This window comes from Lonchura striata, chromosome 5, assembly GCF_050655825.1.
Source record: "Lonchura striata isolate lonStrDom1 chromosome 5, ASM5065582v1, whole genome shotgun sequence".
Taxonomy (NCBI): domain Eukaryota; kingdom Metazoa; phylum Chordata; class Aves; order Passeriformes; family Estrildidae; genus Lonchura; species Lonchura striata.
The window spans coordinates 65742946-65765210 of NC_140707.1; the positions used below are offsets into that span (position 1 = coordinate 65742946).

Sequence of the window (22265 nt, forward strand, 5' to 3'; positions counted from 1 at the left end):
AAAACACACTACCCATCACTGTTCATGGGAAGCCTGAGTAGCAAGATGGCATCACCATGAACCCAAGTGCTGCATGTAGTCATTCTCATGTGAAAATGCCCAGTTTGCCTCCAAAATGAGCTCTAACTTGCTCTTTAGGCACTGAGCTGGCTGAGCTATTCATTCTGCAAACAACTTTTTTCTCATAATCAAGCCCATTATGTGAAAAAGTCAGCCTTAAGGAGTGTGAGGACACAGATCATATAAAAATCAATAGAACTTTTCACTGAAGCATAAATCAGATCAGCTCTGACATATATGAAAATATTTGGGGAATGCTTAATGACATTTTTGTGTTCTTGTAAATTATTTGCTTTCAGCTGATTTTAGAAGCAGGAATAGGGGAAGCTCAGCTCATATCAGGAAACATCAGCAATTGAAATTACCAACTTTCTCATGATAGTTTCATAGATCTTCATTCTTATAGACCTTCCAATAAAATCACACACACAATCACAGGATCTTTCAATGTGGAAAAGACTTCCAAGATGATAAAGTCCAACCTTTGACCTAATACCACCCATCCTTAGTTTTCAAGCAAATAAAAAAAAAATCAAACCAAATCTTTTGTATGCTTATCTGATCTTCTGATCTGAGGGAGAGCTGCTAACTTCTCTGAGGTTCACCAAAAGCTGATCTCTAATTTTCAAGATAATGATGCCCCATCCCATAGAGCTATTTTTCCCCCTTCAGAATGCAATGCAAGCATCAGTTAAAGCCATTCCTGTTGCATGGAAAACTTACTATCCCATTTGCTAACTAATAATTTTTGCTCATGCGTGCCATGTCCTTTGAGTTTCTTCTACTCAGGCTAAAATTCCCATTTTGGAATTCATTCCTCCAAGTAATAGAGCTAAGGCAAATTCTTTGGATTAAAAAAGAGTGATGTGAGGAAAAGAATAGTTCCTGCATGTGTTTACTTGAGGGAAAAGTAGAGCACTGTGCCTGGCTGACAGTCAAAGGTCCAGGAGCTGGAGTAAATCACACAGCAAGTAAATGAGCAGAGGACTTGTGGAAACCTGATGACATTTGCTTCCTATGGCTGGTATGGAGTATGGGAATCCTAGGAAAAAAGGGGATGCCTGGATTAATAAACTGTGTGAGCTTTCAGGATGCACTTCAAGGTGGAATATTTTATATCTATAACAGTTTATTAGACTATTTAGCTAGGACTTGTGGAAATTGAAAGAAGTGTGTGCAGCTTAAAACCTTTGCTTTTCAGTGCTGGCTGAGGCTGCAACCACACCACTGTTCAAGGGGAGAGAACTGGGAGGTCAGTGGGCAGGTAGAAGGTATTTAAAATCAGAGGGCTGCATGGATAAGAGAGGCTCCTCTGACTCGATGAAAGTCAGGTACAGACCACTGCTATCAAAATCAAGTAGTGTTTGTTCTCTTAACTACAGAGAAGAAACAACATTTGCCCAGCAGTGAAGAGCAGTTCCTGTGGCTTTGGAGCCTCAAGGATTTATCAGCAAGCTTGGAAATCATATAAACCTTATCTCCTTCTTTGTGTTTCTGAAAAACAGATAATTCTGCCCCCTGAAGACACTGCTATCTTTATTAGGTAGATGAAGTAGACTTGGTGCCTGCTCTTCTTTAGGCACTTGCATTCCTGCTCCATGGAATTTTACTGGGATTTGAGCTGTTACCCTGGCCTGGGACTCTCTCCCTTGGAGAGCTGCTGTCCCTTACTGATGGGTCTTCTATCAATTATTTTGTCCTATTTATTATTTACATGCCACAGCACCCTCAGCCTATTTTGACTTGTTTCACTCTGGATTCACTATTTTCACTTGTCACCCTGGACTACACATTTGTACATCCCCTTCTTTGACAGAAAACTGCAGACCTATTCTCTGCAGTAAGCCAGTGGTTACTTTCAGATATATGGCTACCTATAGTCCCATTTCAGGAAGCAAACATATTGGTAGGAAGTATTTAGTACGTGAATGGTCCTCTCCTAGCCTGAGGTTTTGTTTTCCAATATGAAATAATGAATTCCAGCCTTGACTCTGAAATCCGGAGCAAAATGAGCAAACACACGGACTTAGCAAATTTTCCTTGGAGCAGGCATAACCCTCCCACACTGGGGCTAGGCACAGCTGTAGGTCATCCAAAGGATGACCTTCCCTGCCACAAGGATGTTGCCTTGATTCCTGCAGCATGTGGAGAGATGGCAAACTAGCTTTGGTCGGGTTTAATCTTAGCTCCACTGGGAGCTGAATCCCCTACATCGCTCAGCACTGCTCCAGCACTTGGCTGTGGAGGGAAAAGCCTGCTGGGCAGACTGGAAGTTACCTAAGGGAAGCAGACACGGCAGCAGTTGTTAGCTGGTGTTGTCAGGAAAACAGTTTGTGGGTGCACTGGGGGTCAGGGACATGGCAAACTGCCTGAGAGCAAGAGCTTGCCCTTGCTGGGTCTGCCTGTGCTGGTGCAGGGAGCCAGGTCCCCTCCTCACTCCAAACAAGGTTAATGGTGAGGCTTTTCTCAGCCTTACTGGTTCAGATTGCAGCTGCAATGCAGAGCCCACAAACACAGAGAGATGTTTCTCCAGAGGAGGAAACGCTGGGTTTGTTTTTTTTTTTGAGGGCATATTTTTCTGTTTCCAAATGTAAGCAACATTATGGAATGTAAAAAAATAGATTCACTGTATTTACTCAAATATTTGCTCAGCTTATAAGATTTCACACCTTTCAAATACACGGCCTTATATTCTAATCATTTAGGTCCTTGAATGTGAGGAATCCTGGGAAAAAATCTTATTCTAATCCCTCAGTGTTTTACACTTGTATAGGATGAACTCACTTCTTTGCCCAAGTAGAAGACTTAGAGGAATAAAAACAACCCAAAGCTCTGAGTATATTTGGAGATTCAAACCTTCAAATACACATTCCTGTGGCTTCGTGTAAGGCATGACATCTCGGTAAGACCCTGATGCTCCCTCCACTCACAGTGACAACATGAAGTGAAATGCCTGTGAAGTTCATGGTGTGGCTTCCTGGAGAAAGGTATGTCCAAGCACAGGGCACTGAACCCCCTGAAGTCAACAGCAGGTTAACTCAGATTGCAGCTATTCCCAATAACCATGTGTTACAGACTGTTGGATTTTGTTGCAGTGATGAGCTTCAAGTACAGCCAAAAGTGAATAGAGGCACGTTGACCTCATAGTTTTGTGACTACAGACTGAGCGTCCAAGACAATTAAAAGCAGGGAATACGTGCCATCTCCAAACCCCTGGCCAGACACTGCCAGAAATTACCGCTGCCCCATCCGACTGAAAAGACATTAACACTCGCTGCAGAGGAGCTTGGAAGGCAGCCATCCCCAATGGATTGCTTATGAGCACTGACTAGAGTCAAACTGACTTCAGTCAGAGATTTACACAAGCCTCATAATCTAATAGTAGAGTTTACTTTACGAGAGTGCCACACCAAAGATAGTAAAATGCAGTTTTAGCTAACAAATCTACATGCTTGCACAGAAAAGCTACAGCCATCATGGAGCATGTCAGCACCGCAGAGCGCCTGGCGCAGATTTATAGTTTTCAGTTTATTGCTGAAGAGTTATTGTTAACTCCATTGTTATAGACTTTCTGCAATTAAAAGTTCCAGTCACACTTATCATTTTTAAACATAGCTAATAAAACCCAATAAATCCTGAGATGTTATAGGTTTTCCCGTGCCGTTAAACATCTGACATTATATTTATGCTGGATTTTTGACGTATGTTAGGATAGATTCTGGAAGTAAATTGGCTGTTGTGAGCTGCTTTACTTCTGATTTGTTTACATCTGCAAAATTTCTTGACATTTTTCTTTATTACAGTAAAAGAAAGAGTGAGGCAATACTAAGACCTTTTCCCTCATGCATGCAACAGGTGATCATAAGTACTGGGTCTCTTACAAGTCATCTTCCAACCTTCTGTGCTTTTTGTGGCATAAATTATAAAGAATAATGGTTGGTTTTGTTTTAGCAATGTCTTTTGGACTTTTCTCTCATATGAGTAATGTTTTCTCTCTTTTCTATCAAAGCTTTGAGAGAATGGACTTTTCATTTTCTCTACAGATGGTTACAGTTTTAAGTTCTACTTCTGACTATCTGTATTCACATGTTTAGAAAGGTATCAGGGTACATGGATGAACCTAGACAGGTGGACAGAATAATTATACCCTGTGTATTTCCCAGCACTTTATGAACAAGCCTCAGCAGCCTTGCAGTGAACACTTCCAGGATCCAACTTCTACTGACAAGGTTATGGATCTGCTTTTCGAATGCTTCAAGGTTAATCTTAGTCTCAAATTCCATGAACATTCAGAGATCCTAATGCCATCTCAGTATATACATATATATATATATATATATGTATTGCAAATAGTATCTTTTGAGATATAATATCCACACAAATAGTATTCCTCTTATAGGAGCAGAGATACTACAAAATCCAAACATAACTAGGATAAGATCAAATAACAGAAAACTCATATGTATCAGAAATCAACCTCACTGTAAGAAAATGGCCCTTTGCACCCTGAAATTCATTGCAACAATTGGGATTGGCTCTTTGCAGTACAAAAGAGATTCACTATCTTTGAGATCGTCCCAATGGGTTAAGTATACAGACAGAGGAAGTAAGAAAAACAACATGCATGATCTGCAATAGAGATTACTGAATGGAGGGGTGTGTATACACTAAGAACCAACATCCCTCTGAAGGCTTTGGGAGGCTTTGAGACTTGAAACCCCCTATGTAAAAACATGGATCAGAAACTTTTTATCAAGGTGAACACAGTTGTTCATCCCTGATCTCACCTTTTCCCATACGCAAGAAAGGGGCAAAGGTGAGAGGCACCTTGGCTGAAGCTCTGGCCAGTGTCATTTAACACACAACATCTCCAGGTTTCGTTCATCAAGTACAGCAGCTGGGAACATTATGTCTTTACAATTGTAAAGTCCGGTTTCTGTACCAAAGGGTGCAAAATGCTCACGCCCACATCTCTTTGCATTTTTAAAAGCCCATCATCTACTGCAAACTTTTGCAATCTGCATCAGAGATTTCACGGAAAGAAAGAAAGAAAGCGAGAGAGACGTTTGGGTTTTAAGAAAAAAACTTACCAAAAATAACTGAAGTTCTCTAAAGTTGCCCTGAAGTTGAAATAGCCCAGAACACCAGTGCAGAGCCTGCCTTAAACTCTCTCTCTTTCTCACTCCCCCTCTCTCTCCAGCAATTGGAAGGAGGGCTGTGCAGAAATTCAGCAAACAATTTTCCTTCTATGTCGACCGGGGCGTTCCTCACGGGCAGAAAGGGGATGGCTGAGCCTGGGTGAGGCTCGCTGCTATCCCCCAGGCAAAGAGCACTGTCGCAGATTACACAGCCCGTGAAATCCAACCCCTTTCTCTGCTCAGGCAACAGCTGTACGGCTTCAGCTGGGGCGGGAGCAGGGGACAGACCCTGGGCTTGCTGCTGGCCAGGCTTTCCATGTCGGGGGCGCTGAGAATGGGGGCACAGGGGTTGTTTCCTGAGCTCCGCGTCTTCTCCCAGCTCGCTGCCTACGGCCGCAGGCACGGGCGCTCGCAGGGTGGAGATGCGGGGCGATTTCCGCGGGACTGGGAGTATATGGGATGTGGGCGCCCGCGCAAAACAAACATCTCTCTTCCTGAAATTCATTCCCAGCCTTGCTTCAGGACATAACTGGGTAATCAACGTCGTAGGTACTAGTAAATTCTCATGCAGGCATGCACACACGCAGGATGCAGCCTGTCAGCCTGTCACGACAGCGCGGTTCAAAACGGGCTGCAAGGCTGTCCCAGCGTCCTCTCTAAGCTCGTTTTTCCCTGTCACTTTTAGCCAGCTGTTCGATTCTTTCCGGCAGCCCCCTGAACGCTGAGCTGACGGTGCTTGCACCAAGCGAAGCGCTGCGGTGGCTGGCAAGGTGGGAGTGCTGCGCTCACCGTGCGCTGACATTCTTCTACACTGCTTAACGCCTGCAAAAACGGATTTATGGCAATTCCCAGCCCCTCCTCTCACCTGCTTCTATTTCAACCCCACGTAAAGAAATTTGTAATACAGCTGATTCCTCCCTCTCCCAGGAATTCCACTGATCCTTTGACTCCTCCTCCCTGAAGCTTTAAAAAGTCACAGCAACAGATTTCAGCCGCGTTTCCGTGTTTCACAGAAACATCTGGCTGCTGGTTTGCATTCTGTCAAATAGGGGTGAGGTGAGAGAAGGTGCAAAACACAAACAACACATAAGTAGCCCTGGGAGTGTCCTGCAATTGCTCCGGCTGCTTTGCCAACAACCCAGAGCCGGTAAAAAACACTCCAGCCAAAAGAGAAGGAAAACCCCTGTGTTTACAGAGCAGCCTGGTTTCGTGTCGAGGCAGATGCTGTGCTGGGGATTTTTATGCTGTTGGCTCTGAATAGGTTTTGATATTCTGCAAGTACTGGGTTTCTGGGTCCAAGTTTGGAATGGGTGTGCATGGTTTCCACAGAGGGTATTTGAAAAGCTGAGAGGGAAAACTGCACGTGTGTCTCTGATTCCATCTTATGTGGGTGCTTAACAGGCATTTTATGAAAACAGGGTCACACAACTACAGTATTTATAGTAAAGCAAATTATTTAACTTGTGCAATTAATGTATATTATTACCATCTAATTATACATTATATATTAATTACAGATCACAGATATAACTTAATTTAGAAATACTATGTGTAATTTTATCTAATTAATATACGCAGTTTTTCAGCACATGAACTGAGTAACACTTCAGCAATTGTGTCTATTTATTATGTGATTCTATTGTATACCTATACAAAATAATATATAATCTCATAATGTGTGTTTATATACTATATCTATAATCATATATAATTAATATAAATATGTTGTGAAGCAGTATGCAGTTCACACGGAACCTCTGCCTTCTTGTGAGTGTGGCATCCACATAAAGAGTTAAAAGCAGAGGTTGGCTGTAGCCACTGCAAGGTGTAAGGCTGTGAAGGAGGAAGGTGAAGCAATGGGACAGTGTCAGCACAGGGGTGGCACCTGAAGTGTTGAAGGCCAGGCTGGGTGGGGTTTGGAGCAACCTGCTCTAGTGGAAGGTATCCCTGCCCATGGCAGGGGCTTGGAACTGGATGGTCTTTAAGATCCCTTCCACACCAAACCATTCCTTGATTCTGTGTTTTGAGCAAGATGCCCTGCAGCTGCCTCAAGGATGGAGGTGGCCAGAAGCAATAAAGGCTTCCTGAGGTGCAGTCTGCAGCAGCAGAGTGCTCTGAGATGGCTGAGAGTGGGAACCAGACCTTGCTAAGAGCTGGCTCAGGCTCGCTTTGCTGCCATCCCTACTTCTGTGCGCTGTCTGTAGGACTAGGCTAAGGTCCAGCCTTTCTGAGCCATCTTCCAACATCCTGACAAACAACATACATGTTTAGAAACACACATGCAAAAGAAGCCCAGCCTACATCATGGATTGATGTGGGGACAGTTTTGGATGCAGAAATGCGGAGTGAGCGGTGCCAGCAGCAGCGCTCCAGCAGGGCACAGGCTGCGGGGTGGCAGCAGCTGCAGTGAGCTCCATCCCCAGGCAGTGCTGCATCTCAGCTGTCTTTGCTGAATATATGCATGGGCGTTGTTTCCATCTTTTAAGAATTTTTAAAGCCCACATGAGAGAAACTCCTGGCTAAGTTGAGAGAAGCCAACTGTTTTTCCATCAGCCTGGAAGAAATGACTCCGTTGGTTTTCATGGTGTTGGGAAATCTACGTTCACTGTCAGTGGCTTTTTTCCAGTTTCATCTCGGATCTGAAGGTGTGAGTCTGGATGTCTGAGCACTGCCCTGCAGCTGTGACTTCACTGAAGACAACTGCTGTGTCAGAGATTTATCTCCACACCATTTCAAGGCTAAAATAGCCCCTCTTTTCAGTCAATATGGTGCTGTTCTGGGACTATTAAATAATTTCAACATGATTTGACTGACAGGAATTCTTAATGCTCACTTGGTTTATTTTTAAATATTTATAAAATCCACTGTTTTTCTACTGAGCTATTGAAAAAATGCTATCAGACCAATAATTTCCTAATTTACCAAGTGATTTCAGCACAAGTTATTCAGTGAGAACACTCCAAACAGCCCTTGTGTTTACTCTTCTTGACAGACATCTAAATATTAAAAGATAAAGCTTTTTGAGTTATGCTACAGCAATATTAAAAATATTCCTTTCTGCTCAACTGCCTTGGCAGGGAGCACCATTGTATCTCACATTTCTCTATCCTATATCTAACCCTGTTTCCCAACTTCAATGTTGTTTTTTCTACTGTGATACAACGTTCTTGTCTCTACTCTGCTCACAGGTAAATCTGCAAATACACAGTTGAATGTCACAAGCTTTCTTTTATTAGTGCTACTCACACCCTGACCTGTGCATGGACTCATGTTAGGCTTACGCATAAGGGTGTGCTGCTTTAATGGTAATTGAGAAATGAAATTAAAAACAACAGGAATGTTCCTGTGTTTTCTTTGACCCAAAGAGAGAGAGGCAGCATGTTCCACGAGATTGTAGTAAAGCATGCTCTGGAACTCAAATCCCTGTAGTTTAGTATGGAGGATGCAAGGGTGATAATTTTTATTATTTTTCCTTTTTAGCAGTTATGAATCTTTGGATATTTGGGGGAAAAATATGAAGCCAAAAATTTCCACAAGTAAAGATTGTGTTGCAAAAAATAAGAAAGCAAACTTGTCTGCACAATTCAGAAAGGAGTTAAAAAATTGAGGACCTCCAGCTGAAAGAGAGATAGGCTGCTAAGAGAATGAACCACAGGAGAAAGAAAAAGGAAAGGAGAGACAAGATCAATGTAAACTCAAGATGTAGAAGAGTGGATGGAACTGAACATCAGACTGGCAATGAGAGCAGTGAATGGGTGGAAGCATTTTGCCACCAACTCCCAGTTCTAGCCTCAAGGAAGATAAATGTAACATTAATCTCCAATTTAGACATCTCCCATGCTTTGTCTCCCATGACTGCATTTTGTTACGACACAGGAATGTATATATTTATCTATTTCAGTCAGTCAGTTTGAACTGAAAAGGTATTTAAGCCAGCCATGCAAACTTCCTCTGAATTTCTTCTCTTTTGCAATACATAAGCCATTAATTTGATTGATTTGCTTCAACTTTTTTTGCATAAAACTTCCATTTGCAGGTAGACATGCAACCTCACACAGAGAGAGCCAGGTATGGAAATGAGGTTCCATCACTGCCTCTTTTAAGAAACCTCAGGGTTGGACTCAAAGACCTCTTTCTGAAGTTAGTAAATTCAGATGAGTTCCCCCCCAAAAATGAATGGGTGTCATTCATGTATCTTGTAAATTAACTGAAATCTGTCCTCCAAGTAGATTGGTCTTTTCATCTGAGAATTTACTCAAAAGAGGCTCCAGTGTCTACCTACCTGTGGCAACCTGCCTGCTTCCTGCACTAACACCAAGATGTAGCTGATAATATTTTGTACAGAAAGAGGTTTCTCCTTTGTGAAGATAAACAAATGTCAACTCCAGGTATCCAGGGCTGGAGTGGTAAAATTCAAACTGATGGCAAAATAACCAAACAAATCCAGGGAAGAGTTGTATCATTTCAGAAATTCAAAAATTCTATTCCAGGATCCTAAATATATATATATATATATATATATATATATATATATATATATATATATATATATATATATATATATATATTTGCTTTAGTGGTTAATATTGTTGCTGGTGGGAAAAAAAAAAAAAACAAACAAAACCTAAAAATGCAGATCTACAAGCAGCATAAACAAAAACCCCAACGACAACAGAGAAAGCATTATTTAGAATTGAAACAAAATGAGACATTTCCAAGGGTAATCCTTTTACTAGCAGGAGGAGAAGAGGAAACTAATTCACCCTGCACAGTTTCTTTTATTTTGTCCTCAGGCATATGCTCCATCTCTCTTTGTCCCCCAAATGAGTTTCCACTGGCCCTGACAGTGCTGGCATTGACCTTCTGCAGCCCAAATAGCTTGGACAGAAAACAGAAAGCCAGGAGCCAGCCGGAGCAAGGGGCAGCGCAGCCATGGCCACGGACCTGGGGAAAACTCCTATAATTGGCAAGGCTGGTACAAAGCCCAGGGGACTCGTGGAGCTGCTGCCCTCCTGCCCTGCCAGTGCCATGGCAGGTCACTGAGAGCAGAGGGCACAAAGCCACCGCCTGCAGGACTCACACCTGAGCACTCACTGCTGCTGCTGCTGCACATCCAGCTCCATAATCTGCTGTGGAGGGCTTGAGCTAAAAGTTAGCATTTACTCCGTGTTCCCCAAACCATCCCGTTCCCTGCTCTCTGCTGCTTTCAGTTCCCCACTCAAATGGAATTCAGAGCTGGCTGACCGTGAATCTTTATTATTTTACTCTTTTTAATTTTATTTTTTTATTTGATTATATTATTTACTATTTCAAAACCTGTGCCACTGTATGAAAAGCAGACCTGGGCTCCTCCCTGAAAAGTGAATATTAGTGACAAATAGCCGACAGGAAGAAAACAAAAGCAGCTCTTCAAGCTGGAAAGATAGATGTTAATTACCCGTGAATAACCTGTTTGTACCAGGTGGTAATGCCCAAGCACCTGGAAAAAAACTATTTGAAACAAACTGTTTCTCTTTCTGCATTGTCATCATGCTGCCTTATCACTCTTATTTCCACAGTTTCATTTTCCAGTTTGCTTCTGGATATCACAAAGTCAGTAAGTTTACTCGTTTCAAAATCCAGGGTAAAAAAAACACCCTAAGGATTGTCAAGTATGGATACAACATTCACAAACTCTCAATTTTCAATCACTTACTGAGTTAGGTATTTCTGGAATACTTTTAAGCATCTGTGTGACATTTGTTATATTTGATCAAGACATTTTTTCCCTATCAAATTGAAAGTTGAAGGGTATTGCCATCGATATGGAATAATACAAAAAGATCTCATATAAAACCCAGACATCAATAAAAGCCAAGTATAATTATTAAATGCAGTAGCTCAGATGCCATTGAAAAGAGCAGAACTTTTTATCTGCTATAGCAAAACACATTTCAGATGCTTCACTAAAGGCTGGGTTTTTTTTCCCTTTTCCTTTTTACCAGTCCCTGTAGGGAATGGCATAAACTCTTGCATTTTTGGGTGCTCGAGTGGCTTATGACATTCCAGCTGAGGAAATGCTTCAGTGAACCCTCCCTTGCTGTCTTTCTCCCCAAAGCCTTAGAACAGTTCTTAAACAAAGATCTTGAAATAAAAGACTCCTGGCAGCTGATATCACTGCGTGCCCTGGGGTTTCCATGGCATTTAGTGGTGGTTACCAGTGGTTGTTGGAGGAGGAATTGGGAACTGCACTGAAATAATCTCTTTCTTCTGGCTTTGGGGTCTCGATGCTACCTGCTCTGGGTTATGGAAGGGGTGCAAATGCTCACCTGGGGACCTGGCTGTGCCCACACAGCCCCAGCCAGGAAAGGGCTGTTTGCTGGCAGTGGCTGTGGGCACAGGAGGGGCATTTCTTACAGATACTTCTTCTTTAGGAGTGTTCTAACCCGAGCCCTCCCGCACATCTGGAGCAGCATCTGTCACTGGGTTCCTTGCACCTGTTTCTGTCTCCTGCCTGGTGGACACAAGCTGGCAGATGCTGCCTTTGACAGGCAGCAAGAAGCCCAGGTGAATGGGAAAACCAGGGAAAAACTCCCTCCAACTGGGAACAAGCAAGCACCAGCTCCTGTCTTGCTAATAAAACAAACTGTTTTGCTCCAGATGAGGAATGCTCACCCTGTTTTGCCCCTGTTGCAGGGGCACAGAGGGAGGCTGGGATGAAGGGAGGGCATTTCACACACACAGGGGCTGCTGTGTGTCTGTGGCTGGCACACAGCACCGTGGAAAAACAGGGTCAGTGCTGCTGCTGTGCCTGAGACTCGGTGTGCATCTTCAGGGCGTGGGCTGGGACAGAGAGAGGACTCAGCAGATGACAATGGGGCTCAGTGTTTGCTGTAGGATGTCAGCAACACAGCAGGGTTTATTTCTTAATGAAGTGAGTCACTCGATTGGTATCAAGTATCTGTTAAGTTGAGTGATGGGGTGGATCTGAATGTTAGAGGACCTCGTTTTAAATATACCATTCACCACTCTGGACTGGCTTGCACTGTGTAAACATCATCAGTGAGAGATGGAAATACATTAGGTTAATTCCATCTGGGGTTTCTAAGTCTCCTGCTTCCTCACTGAGCTAAGACTGATTTTCCAACATCACAGAATTCACCTCAAAGCCCTACCTCCCATCACAAAAAAGCCTTCCCTTGGAAAGGGGAAAGCCAGAAATACAGGACAAGTAAAATCAGATAATCAGCACAGTTATCTGACTTCTGCACTTTGGCTTACTCAGCTGAACTGGCTTGCCAGTGCCCCAGAAAGGAAAACTCTGGGAAACAGCAGCCAAGAGGGAGTAAGAAAAGGAGTGCTCCCTCCACAATGCATTTTTGATGCCATTGGCTTTGTCCTGTGCAGTTCCTACAGCTGCAATGAAATCTTTGGGCTTTAAGGGTTTTGGCACATGTATATTTTGGTATCAAGTCTTTTCATCCTGTTTACTGTCACTGAAGTCAGCTATAGTATTGCCTGTGACTTCTAATGGCAGCAATGTTGAGCCCTTTAATGCTTCATTCCTGACTTTCTCCCTCTGGAGAGCAGAGGAAACAACAGCAGCCAGCCTCAGTCGGGGCTGAGACATAGATCATGTCATCTTTTTCACTGGTCAGTGCCAGAGAAAGTAAAATGTTACTGAAACTGCCGCACTCCCCAGTACTCATCCAGAAATTGAATTTAAGCATTGATTGATGCTCCTGGCAGAGAAAATCAGCTTGATAAGTATGACTAGGATTCCCTTGGGTTCTGCTGAAGCACTCAGCTGTGAAGCAGGATTTCTGTGTGGAGGAAGAAGCCCTAAAAGAGACCTTTCCCCACCTCTGAACTGGTGCCTTTGAGTTCAGCTGCCAGACACTTGGTTGGGTGAAGAAACCCAGTGTGTAATAATTAATTCCTCCTAATTGTCAATGATGCTAATGGTAAACAAGGTCACTGTTCAGTCTTGCACACCACACAGTGCTGTACTGGTACTGGCTGCAGCTGCCAATAGATAGGAATCAATGAAGTGAGAGAGAACAGCTCATATTTTTTTAAAGGGAGACATTATATATATTGTGGAGTTTTGACAGCAGAAGTGCTCTCAGTTGCTGATGCAAACCCTGTAAATGTAGGCTGAGAAGAAAGAGCCCAAAATGGGTCAGGTGCAGAGAAGAGCATTTATTCTGAAATCACAGCAAACTGAACACTGCCAGCAGTGAGTCCTGTTCTGCCACAATCTGTTATTCACACAAGTGCTTGTGTCTTCAGCCTTTGTTTGCTTATAAATAAAAGTATTTTAGTTTTATTTTTCCTTTAAAAGAAAGGTATTAAATGTATTTGGGGGTAGGAGTAGAACTGAATCTTGAAGATTTTTATACAGTGTTCATGAAAGGATTTGAAAAGCTAAATAAAGAATTACTGATAGTTTAGCTTTGTCTTTGTCTTCTTTCAAATAAGAAATTATGTTATTAACTAAAGAATCCCAGGAAGTGCCCTGGATTGACCAGGGAAAAAATAGAACGGCAAAAAAGAAGGGAGAGTGGATGTAGCTCTTCTCTTTTCCACCTCGTGCTTGGTCAGCTTAGTTTAAACACCTTTGCTTTTAAAAAGTGGGGGAAAGTGTCCTTAGAAGTTCCTGTATTTGAAATGGGTATTTCTGTGGATGAATGGTTAAGACAGAAGTCAGTGGGGAATTTTTAAAATGTATTTTTTATCTGCTGTTCAGTTCTTGCTCAAGGAACTCAAATGGAGGCTGTAGTGCTCCTCATGGTATCACTCAGGATGGATCCTTTCTGCTCACACGGTCCTGAGCTCCCTCCAAGTCCCTCTGGCAGCTGCAGACTGGACTCTTGCCCAGGCAGACCCATGTGCCACATCCCAGCCCATGATTCTGAGTAATACGAGTGACTCAGGAAGCAAACACATGTGACACCTCACAAGCAGCTCTGTGAAGGCTTCCAATTTCCCACTACACACCACAGGATTCATCACCTTCCTCTGCTGATGGCTTCCTATGTGGAGAGTGGTTCAGTTAAACAGCATTGGCCCTACATTTTTCCAAACTCAAAATCCTGGTTTCAGAAAATTATTCCTTTTCTAAATATTCAGTGTCAGAGTCTGTGGTATTGACGATTCTGAGATTGCAGAAAGTCTCTGTCTTTCTGCCCCCCTGCCAAAGCAGAAGCCATAATTGGTCTGTGCTGGTTTCCAGGTTGTTTATTCTGTTTATCTCTAACATGTTCTGCTGCCCTGCCCAGCTCTGTCCTGCAGGGCAGCGTGTGGGGCTCTGCCCTCAGTGGGATGTTACAAACATTAAATACCAGAAACTCCCTGGGCTGGATTTACAATAACGTGCCAATATCTGTCACCTATGTTGGACAGTGTGTCCCCAGCCTAAACCAATAGAAAAATGCCAACACCACAGTGAAACATGGAGGGCATGAAGAAGGAGAAAAAGGACAGGACACTCCCAATTTCCTCCATCTTGTCCCCTTTGGACCCCTAATCTAGAATCCTAAAATTTTACTTTTGCACCCATGCCACACTTAATTATCACTTACATCAAACACTCAGAACTTGTAATTCATCCTGTAAGATTGAAAACTCTTTTCCATAGACAGAGATCACAGACAGTGTCTCTGGGGGCTCTGTCCAGGGGGGTTCCTGACCCCTGCCAGGGTCCCAGGCCTGCCAGGGCAGCCAGAGGGAAGCTCTGGATTCCTACAATTCAACAAATACATGACAGAGGAAAAGGTATGGTAGGGAACCAGAAAAGCCAAACTGCAAGCATCACCTGCTCAGGTGTGATTTGTTAGTCCTCACTGAAGGTTTTTGGATGCAAGAACAGAAGCAGCATCCATGAATGAGAGGGATGCTGAGTGTGACAGCACCCGTCCTGCAGTGCCTCGGGAAAACAGCACGGGGTCAGTCCTCGGGCTGCCTTTTTCTTCTGCTTGGGGCAGTGACAGGGCTGGAGTGTCTTGTGATAAACTTCTGCCTGGAGCCCATTTCCAGCTGTAATTGTTAGCACAGCTGAGTGCTGTCCCTGCTGAAGGATGGCTCCGGTGACTCAGCTCCTGAGCGCTATTTCGGGTGGCAGAGAGGAGAAGTGCCAGGCTGGCATCCCCTCCTGCTTCCCTTGTGGAAATCCCGTGTGGCTGCACACGCCAGGCTCTGCGAGCTGTCTGCAGGGATGGCACGGAGCTCTGGCACTGCCCATGGGTTACAAGGGACCCATTTCTCACCCGCTGGAGGAAAGCCAGGGGAATGGAAAGCTCAAACGTGAAACTGGTAGCACAAAAACCCAGCAAGTGATTCACGCTGTGTGGGAAAAGGGCCTGTCGTTCTGCAGAATTTAGCACAGCTACAGGGGCTAATAATTTTTCTCATTTACAACAACATTTGTCTTTCTCTTGGTTCTGAAAAATGCCCAGGCACAGCATGTGCACCATGGGTGAGCCTTCATCGTGTCTGCTTGCCCAGGTGCTTTTCAGCTCCTACAAATGGCAGAGGGAGGAATTCTGTTCTTCCCTTGTGAGCAAACCCAATATATCAGCCATTAAACCAGATTTAATTTGGTTTGTATTCCCTCCCATATGCAGTTATGCTGCGTTCAGAGGGTTTCTCATTCACACTTTTTTCTGAGCCCTTCTCATTGGGGATTTCAGTAAGAAACATGAACACCACTCCCTTGCTTCCTGCAAAGCTGCAGGGGGAGCTGGAAGGGCTGGGCACATTGCAGAAGAGTGCTCGGCTTTTACCCCACAATCCTCTCAGAGACACCTTTCTGCTCACCTTCTCACCTTGCTCCCATCATTTTCACCTCTAAGACTAATTCTGGAATGACATCCATAATGCTGTGCCCTAGAACTATTCTTTCCCTGCATTATAATATTTTTATAGTCCACTTTGCCAAGGAATCACAACTGAAAAGCTGCAGATTGGCTTTTCTGATTATTCTCTCACTCCTTGCTGAAAAGTTTCTCTCATCATTCTGCTGGACAGGAAAAGCCAATGAAACAGTTTATATTCAAAGTTCTCACTCAAAGATAAATGGATTTTTTTTTTTTTGGGAAAAGAATTAATTTCCTCTCTTGGATTTTAAACTTTATTCCTTTCTTACAGATCCTTTGGTGAGGAATTAAGGATCCATTAACCATCTCCAAACTGATCATGCACCACAGAAAACCACAAACCCTTGTAGGCAACTTGAAGTCCCTAATCAACAAACTGAAACTTTAAAACTGGTAAAGCAATGAAGGAGTGAAATATCCCAAATGCCCAATTAGTCAGTTTTATTATCATATTTTGTGTGGTCTCTGTGAAAATCTGACCTCATCTCACAAGCTCTGAGACCATCAAAAAGATGATGCATGTGCATACCCCATAATAAAGCCATTAGAAACCCAAGAGGAGTTTTCTAGTGTGAGTCATGATACTCAGGAAGAGATGAGGCAGGGCAGCCAATTCACTTTTAAACAGCAGCGTGAGCCCAGTGCAAATTCAGCAAATCCAGACAGCCTGGATATTGCACACAGTGTTTTATTTACAGCCTCAGAAATGCCTAAATCTCAACCAAGCTGCAAATTTAACTCCCTGCACTGATATGGAGGCAGGAGGGAGGGTGCAGATGCAAGCAGCAGCTACAGAGGCTTATCTGCAGTCTGTAGCACCCACCTAACCCTCCAAAAAACTTGGAGAGAGGAGGACCAAGGGTTGTGAGACAAAGGAGTGAGAGCACAAAGGATGAGCTGGTTCTCAGTAACTGCACAGAGGAGAAGCCTTGGTGAGACCTTAAAGACATCTTGGTAGAGAGATCAATTTCAGGTACAGCACTAATCTTCTATTTTCTTATTTCACACTTTTTTAATCTCAAGGAGATTTTGGCTTTTTCAGTAGGGAACAAGTTACAACAGAGCAGCACTGCAGAACACCCTGGGGGTGCCTATGAACCAGAACAGGTTTGGGAATCTGCAGCTCAAGGCCCACAGCTGTCATCCAGGGAGCTGCAGAAAGGAAAGTCATCCTGCCAGATGTCACCTACAGTCTTCCAGCAAGGCCACCCATAAATATTAAGAAAGAGCCACTTTATGGAGAACAAACCAAGCAGGAACTCGGCAGAGCAGAACAGTGCAGGGCCAAGAGGCAGAGAACATTGGGTATGTGCTTCAGATAGAGCCAACATGAGCCAGACAGGAGCCTGAAGCAGCCCTTCCTTCCAACCATGGCAGTATTTTCTTAGCTCAGTTGTCTTGCTTGTTCACCCCCTAAAACTTCGCTGTTTCTGGACAGAACCTGTCCTTACCAGGAACACCCATCCCTTGGGGCAGGAGAGGCTGGCAGCACATCAGCCTCTGCCTGGGATCCATCCTGCAGGTGGTGGAGGTGAAGAGAGGAGACAGCAGGCAAGAACTGTGTAGGCTGGAGGGATTAAGCGCAGGTACAAGTGGGACCTAGTCAAGGCTCAGCCAAGGAGAGCACATCTTCACCTGGACTAAACAAGAAGCATGGTGGAAACGTCCAGAGCTCTTGGAGGCAGATGCCAACAATACAGAAAATGCTGGAATTTGATGTGTGGAACAAGGAGGAATGGAGTGTTGGAGATGGGTCTAGTGGGAAACAGTCCTCTCAGGAGTGCAGCTGGGATTTTCACCTCATGTATTTTCTGCTCACTACAACTGCATTTCACAAATCCTCTAGGACACAAGCTCATGGGGGAGAGCCTAGAGGAGATTTTGAGCATCTCTTAATAGTAGATGAAGTAATTGGGTGGTAAGATTTTTAGCCAAGGTGTATCCAGTGATGGCCAAGCACCATAATTCCCATTTTAGAGCCCAAATGTTCAAAGAAAAAGTTAGGACTGACTGAACAAACCACCACCCACAGCTGGTGATTTCAAAACTATTGATATTTCCCTGGAAATCTCTGACTGCTGAGCAAGTAATTTTAACTCATGAAAGATTTAAGCTTTTTTTAAGGTGGCACTTTGCCAGCAGAAAGAAAGGTGGTGGACAACAAAAAATGCTGGTTTGAATTTTGGCTGTACCTGCTGACCCTGACCTGGTGACAGATGGAACTGAATATTTTATAATGCATAAAACACTGAATGTTTTATAGCACATACATGCTTTGTCCATCTGGACAGGATGCACTCAGGACCTCCCATAGCATGACACACTGAATGGCCACCCTTTCTCCTGTACCTACTGGCATCTCACAAGGCAATTAAAAGCTGATTTCAAAGCCACTGCTCCTACCTTGGGGGTACCATAGCCCCTTGCATCCTTTTGTCTTTAATTTCAAAAAGCATCATTGTCTACTCATCCTGAAAACAAGGCTATCCCTCAGGTTTAGGCACATCCATGAGTTTGCCCTTCTCATCAGTGATCACAAGCAATGAAGGACAAGCACAGTTGGTAGAAACAAGGGTGTAGTTACAGGCTTTTGCATCAAGTCACACCTTCCCCCTAACCTCTAGGCTGAGAAATCTGTGCATGCTCCAAGTCTGGAGAGGTGTCAGTCAGACTGATGTACTCAAAGCCAGTATGGGTAGATGCTTGGTTTAGAACCTTTCCATGATCCTTTGAAGTATCCATACAAGACAGAACAGCAAGAATTACGAGAAAATTGACACCCTCAAGGAAAGACAGACTTTTATTCTGAAAAAAAAACTACTTAAATGCAATCTGCTGCTGTGTAATATATATGCCAGAGGGACAAAATATGGTGTAAAGTAAGATCTCAGCAAGTTGCAATCCAGCTTACATATTTGGCCTATTTAATCCAAGGATGAAAATAATTACGCAAATTCAGTCTAAGCAATCCCAGAAGGATTTGAACATATGAAATACAATCACTGCAAGCAGCGGAAGGAAGGGAGAGCTTCACCAGTTTCAGTTCCCCTTGGCTTTCCTACGCTTGTGTGTGAATTTGGCCCAGAAAACTGTCTGGCACAGGGGATGGTGATCATTCATCCTTTCTATTTGCACAAGAATGTGGGAAGGGCTTAGAAAAAGCTCCTCTTTCTCCCATCTGGGGGTCTGGGTGAGTGCCAGTTAAGTTCAATGATGCATAACCATTTCAAGAAGCTCCTTGCCACTCTCTGTTCTGCAGGCATTCATAATGAAAGCAACTATACATGCCCCAGTAGCATGTTGGTTGCTATGTCAGGGTAGGGGGTATCCTACTTTTCTCTGCTTGTCATGACAGCAATACCAGGCAGAAAGCAAATAAAACCGGTTCATCATCTTAGCACACATCCAACAAGATTTTCAAACCCCAGCAGCTGGGGAAAAGAGAGAGAAGAAACTTAACATGCAGGTAGAAAGTCTTGATGTGATGTGTGCTCAGAGAAACCAGCAACTACATCTTCTTGAGGGCACCGAGTGCCTCTTCTCACACACATGAGCAGCAAGGCAGTGGAGGCAAGGCAGCGGGATGTGCTGCAAGAAGCGAGCTCCTACCTGGAAGCCATGGGCAGGTTTCGGTCCCGGTGTCCTGCTGGCAGTGTCCCTGCAGTGATGGATGAGGTGCTGTGGGTCCTTCATGCACCCAGGTCCCTGGGTGGGGCCAGCGGGGGCGGCTTTGGCTGCCAACCCCGCCTCACATCATGTGAGCCCTTCACAGCCAGCTCTTCCCAAAGGGTGCTCCCCTCTGCCATGGCCCTGGGAGCTCTCCTGGGGAGCCTCTCTGCGTGTTGAGCGGCAAATTGCAGCCAGCCTGCCTCGCCTGTGAGTCCTCGCCAAGGCTTTGTTTGTTTTCTCTTCTCTTTCAAACGTCCTTTGTGCCATTCTGGCTCAGCTAATTAGCTACAATGCTCTGCTTCTCCAGTTTTTAAGTGCTGCCCAAATAATAGCTGGTCAGACCTAGAGAGACTTTACCCTGTGCTGAGGAAGGAAAGTGGTCTCTGACTGTGGGGCAAGTTCATCCAGCTGATGCACAGAAACATCAGAAAAGACAGGGTGGCTTGGGGTCAGCCTCATAATAGGGTTTGTACCTTGGTACCTGCAGTGCCCTGCAGCCAGAACTGCCACGTCTGTGCTCCTGGTCCTGGCACACATCACTGGGTTCAGCTCACAGAAAAGAAGCATCAACACCTGCAGTTGCAGGAGGGGTGGCCACGTCATAGAAAGGATGGCACCATGAACACATTGGTGCAAGGGAACACCTCCAGGGCATCCTCAGCAGCCATAAAGAGTGGGAAACCTGAGAAAGAGGCACCTGGGGAACTGCTCTGACACTGCTCAGAGGGAGAGATAGGAGAAAGACAGAAAGGCCATGTATAGGCAAGAAAATCAGGAAGAAAAGCAGCCTCAGATACTTGGAGTTGCTCTATCAGATGGACCATCAAAGTGTATTTTAAAGGTTTGTCTGTTTTAAAGGTTTCACTGTTCTTACAGCTCCATGATGTCACTTATCTTTACCTACCACAAGGCAGTGTGTCCAGGGGTTAAAACTGCAGTTTCCAGCCATGTGGCAGCCTGTTGTAATCCACCCCTATTACATAACCCAGCAAATATTTTGCTAAAGTTCAGTTTAATTGCAGGATTGATGGTGGCGAGAAGTATATTCTTCTCCTTTATGAATTTTTCCCCTTTGGAAATCAGGATAGACACATGCAAAGGGCAGGTTTTTTCGCTGCTTGCCTTACTCAGTGGCCAAGAAAAGGCACTGTGTTCCCCCTCACACCAGTCATGTTTTGCTTCTCAAGGGAAAGGTTAACATCTCTCTTTTCCCTACTTCTCCTGCTGTGGCACATACCAGAGATCAGAGTGCAAGAGACAAACATGACACAAGTCAAGCAAAGAACCAGAAATAGGGTGGGGAGGAGGTGAGTTATCCTTAGTCCAAATTAGGTGGAGCCTAGCTATTCTTGTGCTGTTTTCCTAAGGCCACTCTGGATTAGGGGAGGACACAAAGGGGAAGGGAGTGAGACAAAAAAAAGTTTCGTTATTTAGCTTTTTCCTGAAACTGTTTATAGGTTCTTTGACATAATTTCATGATCATTCATGGCAAAGCTTTTCTAGGCTGTTTTCTTCCTCCTCCCTTTAATGCCACTGTTGCCTTTCTCATGATGGGTGGGATCTGTGTGGCTCTTTCCAGATCTCATATTTTCTCCTGCTCTTCCTCACTTCTGTGTAATACAGAGAACAGCTGTTGGAGGCTCAGACATGCTGACTGTTGGGCCAGATCACAAATTTCACAACAACTTCAGATCCAGCTCTTTCAGATCCATGCTGACCCACCTTTTCCATCTTTTTTCCGTACCTTCTTTTAACCCTTTTTGTTTTTCTAATCATAGCTGTAATGCCCTTTTATCAAAGCTTTTTGTGGTCCAGCTCCCTTTTCCAGTTACACTAGTGTGAACCCAGAGTACATCTGCTGGTGTAATTGGGATCATAAGATATGAGATGACTGCATCTTCCAGGAGCCAGAGCCAAAACCAATGTCACCATCATCAGCATCTTTCTCGCCGTTGTTTCCAATATCAAAGAGAGATTGTAGTCTGGGAACAGTGACACCAGTCATCAGACTGGGAGTTAAGTTGCATCATTTACCTACTTCAACCTTCTCCAGATGCTTTTCAGCCATTAATTAAGTATAGGAGCCCAACAAAGACAAGGGTTATCATTTTCAGGGTGAGGCACTAAGAAGGCAGCAATGTTCTCAAAGGCACACACAAAGAGTCCCCCTGGCTCTGTGGTAAAACCCCACAGTGATTTTATTGGCTCAAAATCAACAATAGGAGTTAAAAAAAAAAAAAATCCCTGTCTCTTGTCTGTGTCTTACCAGAATTTTGATCCCACTGGGAAAATGGGTGCCACAGAATGGGTGCTGAGTGTTTACCATGACATGGTTGTGTCAAATTTGGAGTTGGTGTTTTCTTGAATAGGGTCAGAGGAAATATAATATCCATGACAAGCCACTCCATATGGCCCTGGCTTCACTGGGGCTATCACATTTCCCTTTCCAGCCCATGACAGCAAGCTTCCAGGTCCCTCAGGATTTGGGGATAGATTTTCCCCTTTCATGCTACTGTTGAGTCTCAAAGGGATTTACTGATGT

The 22265-nt window shown here is 44.1% G+C and overlaps 1 protein-coding gene across 4 annotated transcripts in view; it reads right to left on the reverse strand.

Annotated features, from left to right (window-relative positions):
• AHNAK2 (AHNAK nucleoprotein 2) overlaps window positions 1-22265 on the reverse strand; it is a 72503-nt gene that overhangs the window by 44598 nt on the left and 5640 nt on the right. For 2 of the 4 annotated variants that reach the window (XM_085580845.1, XM_085580842.1), the window contains exon 1: window positions 19664-19762. The exons of 1 other annotated variant lie outside the window; for it this stretch is intronic. In XM_085580845.1, the coding sequence (XP_085436971.1) occupies window positions 19664-19747 (84 nt within the window). In that variant the 5' untranslated portion in view covers window positions 19748-19762. Of the gene's footprint in view, window positions 1-5150; window positions 5259-19663; window positions 19763-22265 lie in introns of those variants that run through there. One more of the 4 variants, XM_077783931.2, reaches the window with a different exon arrangement.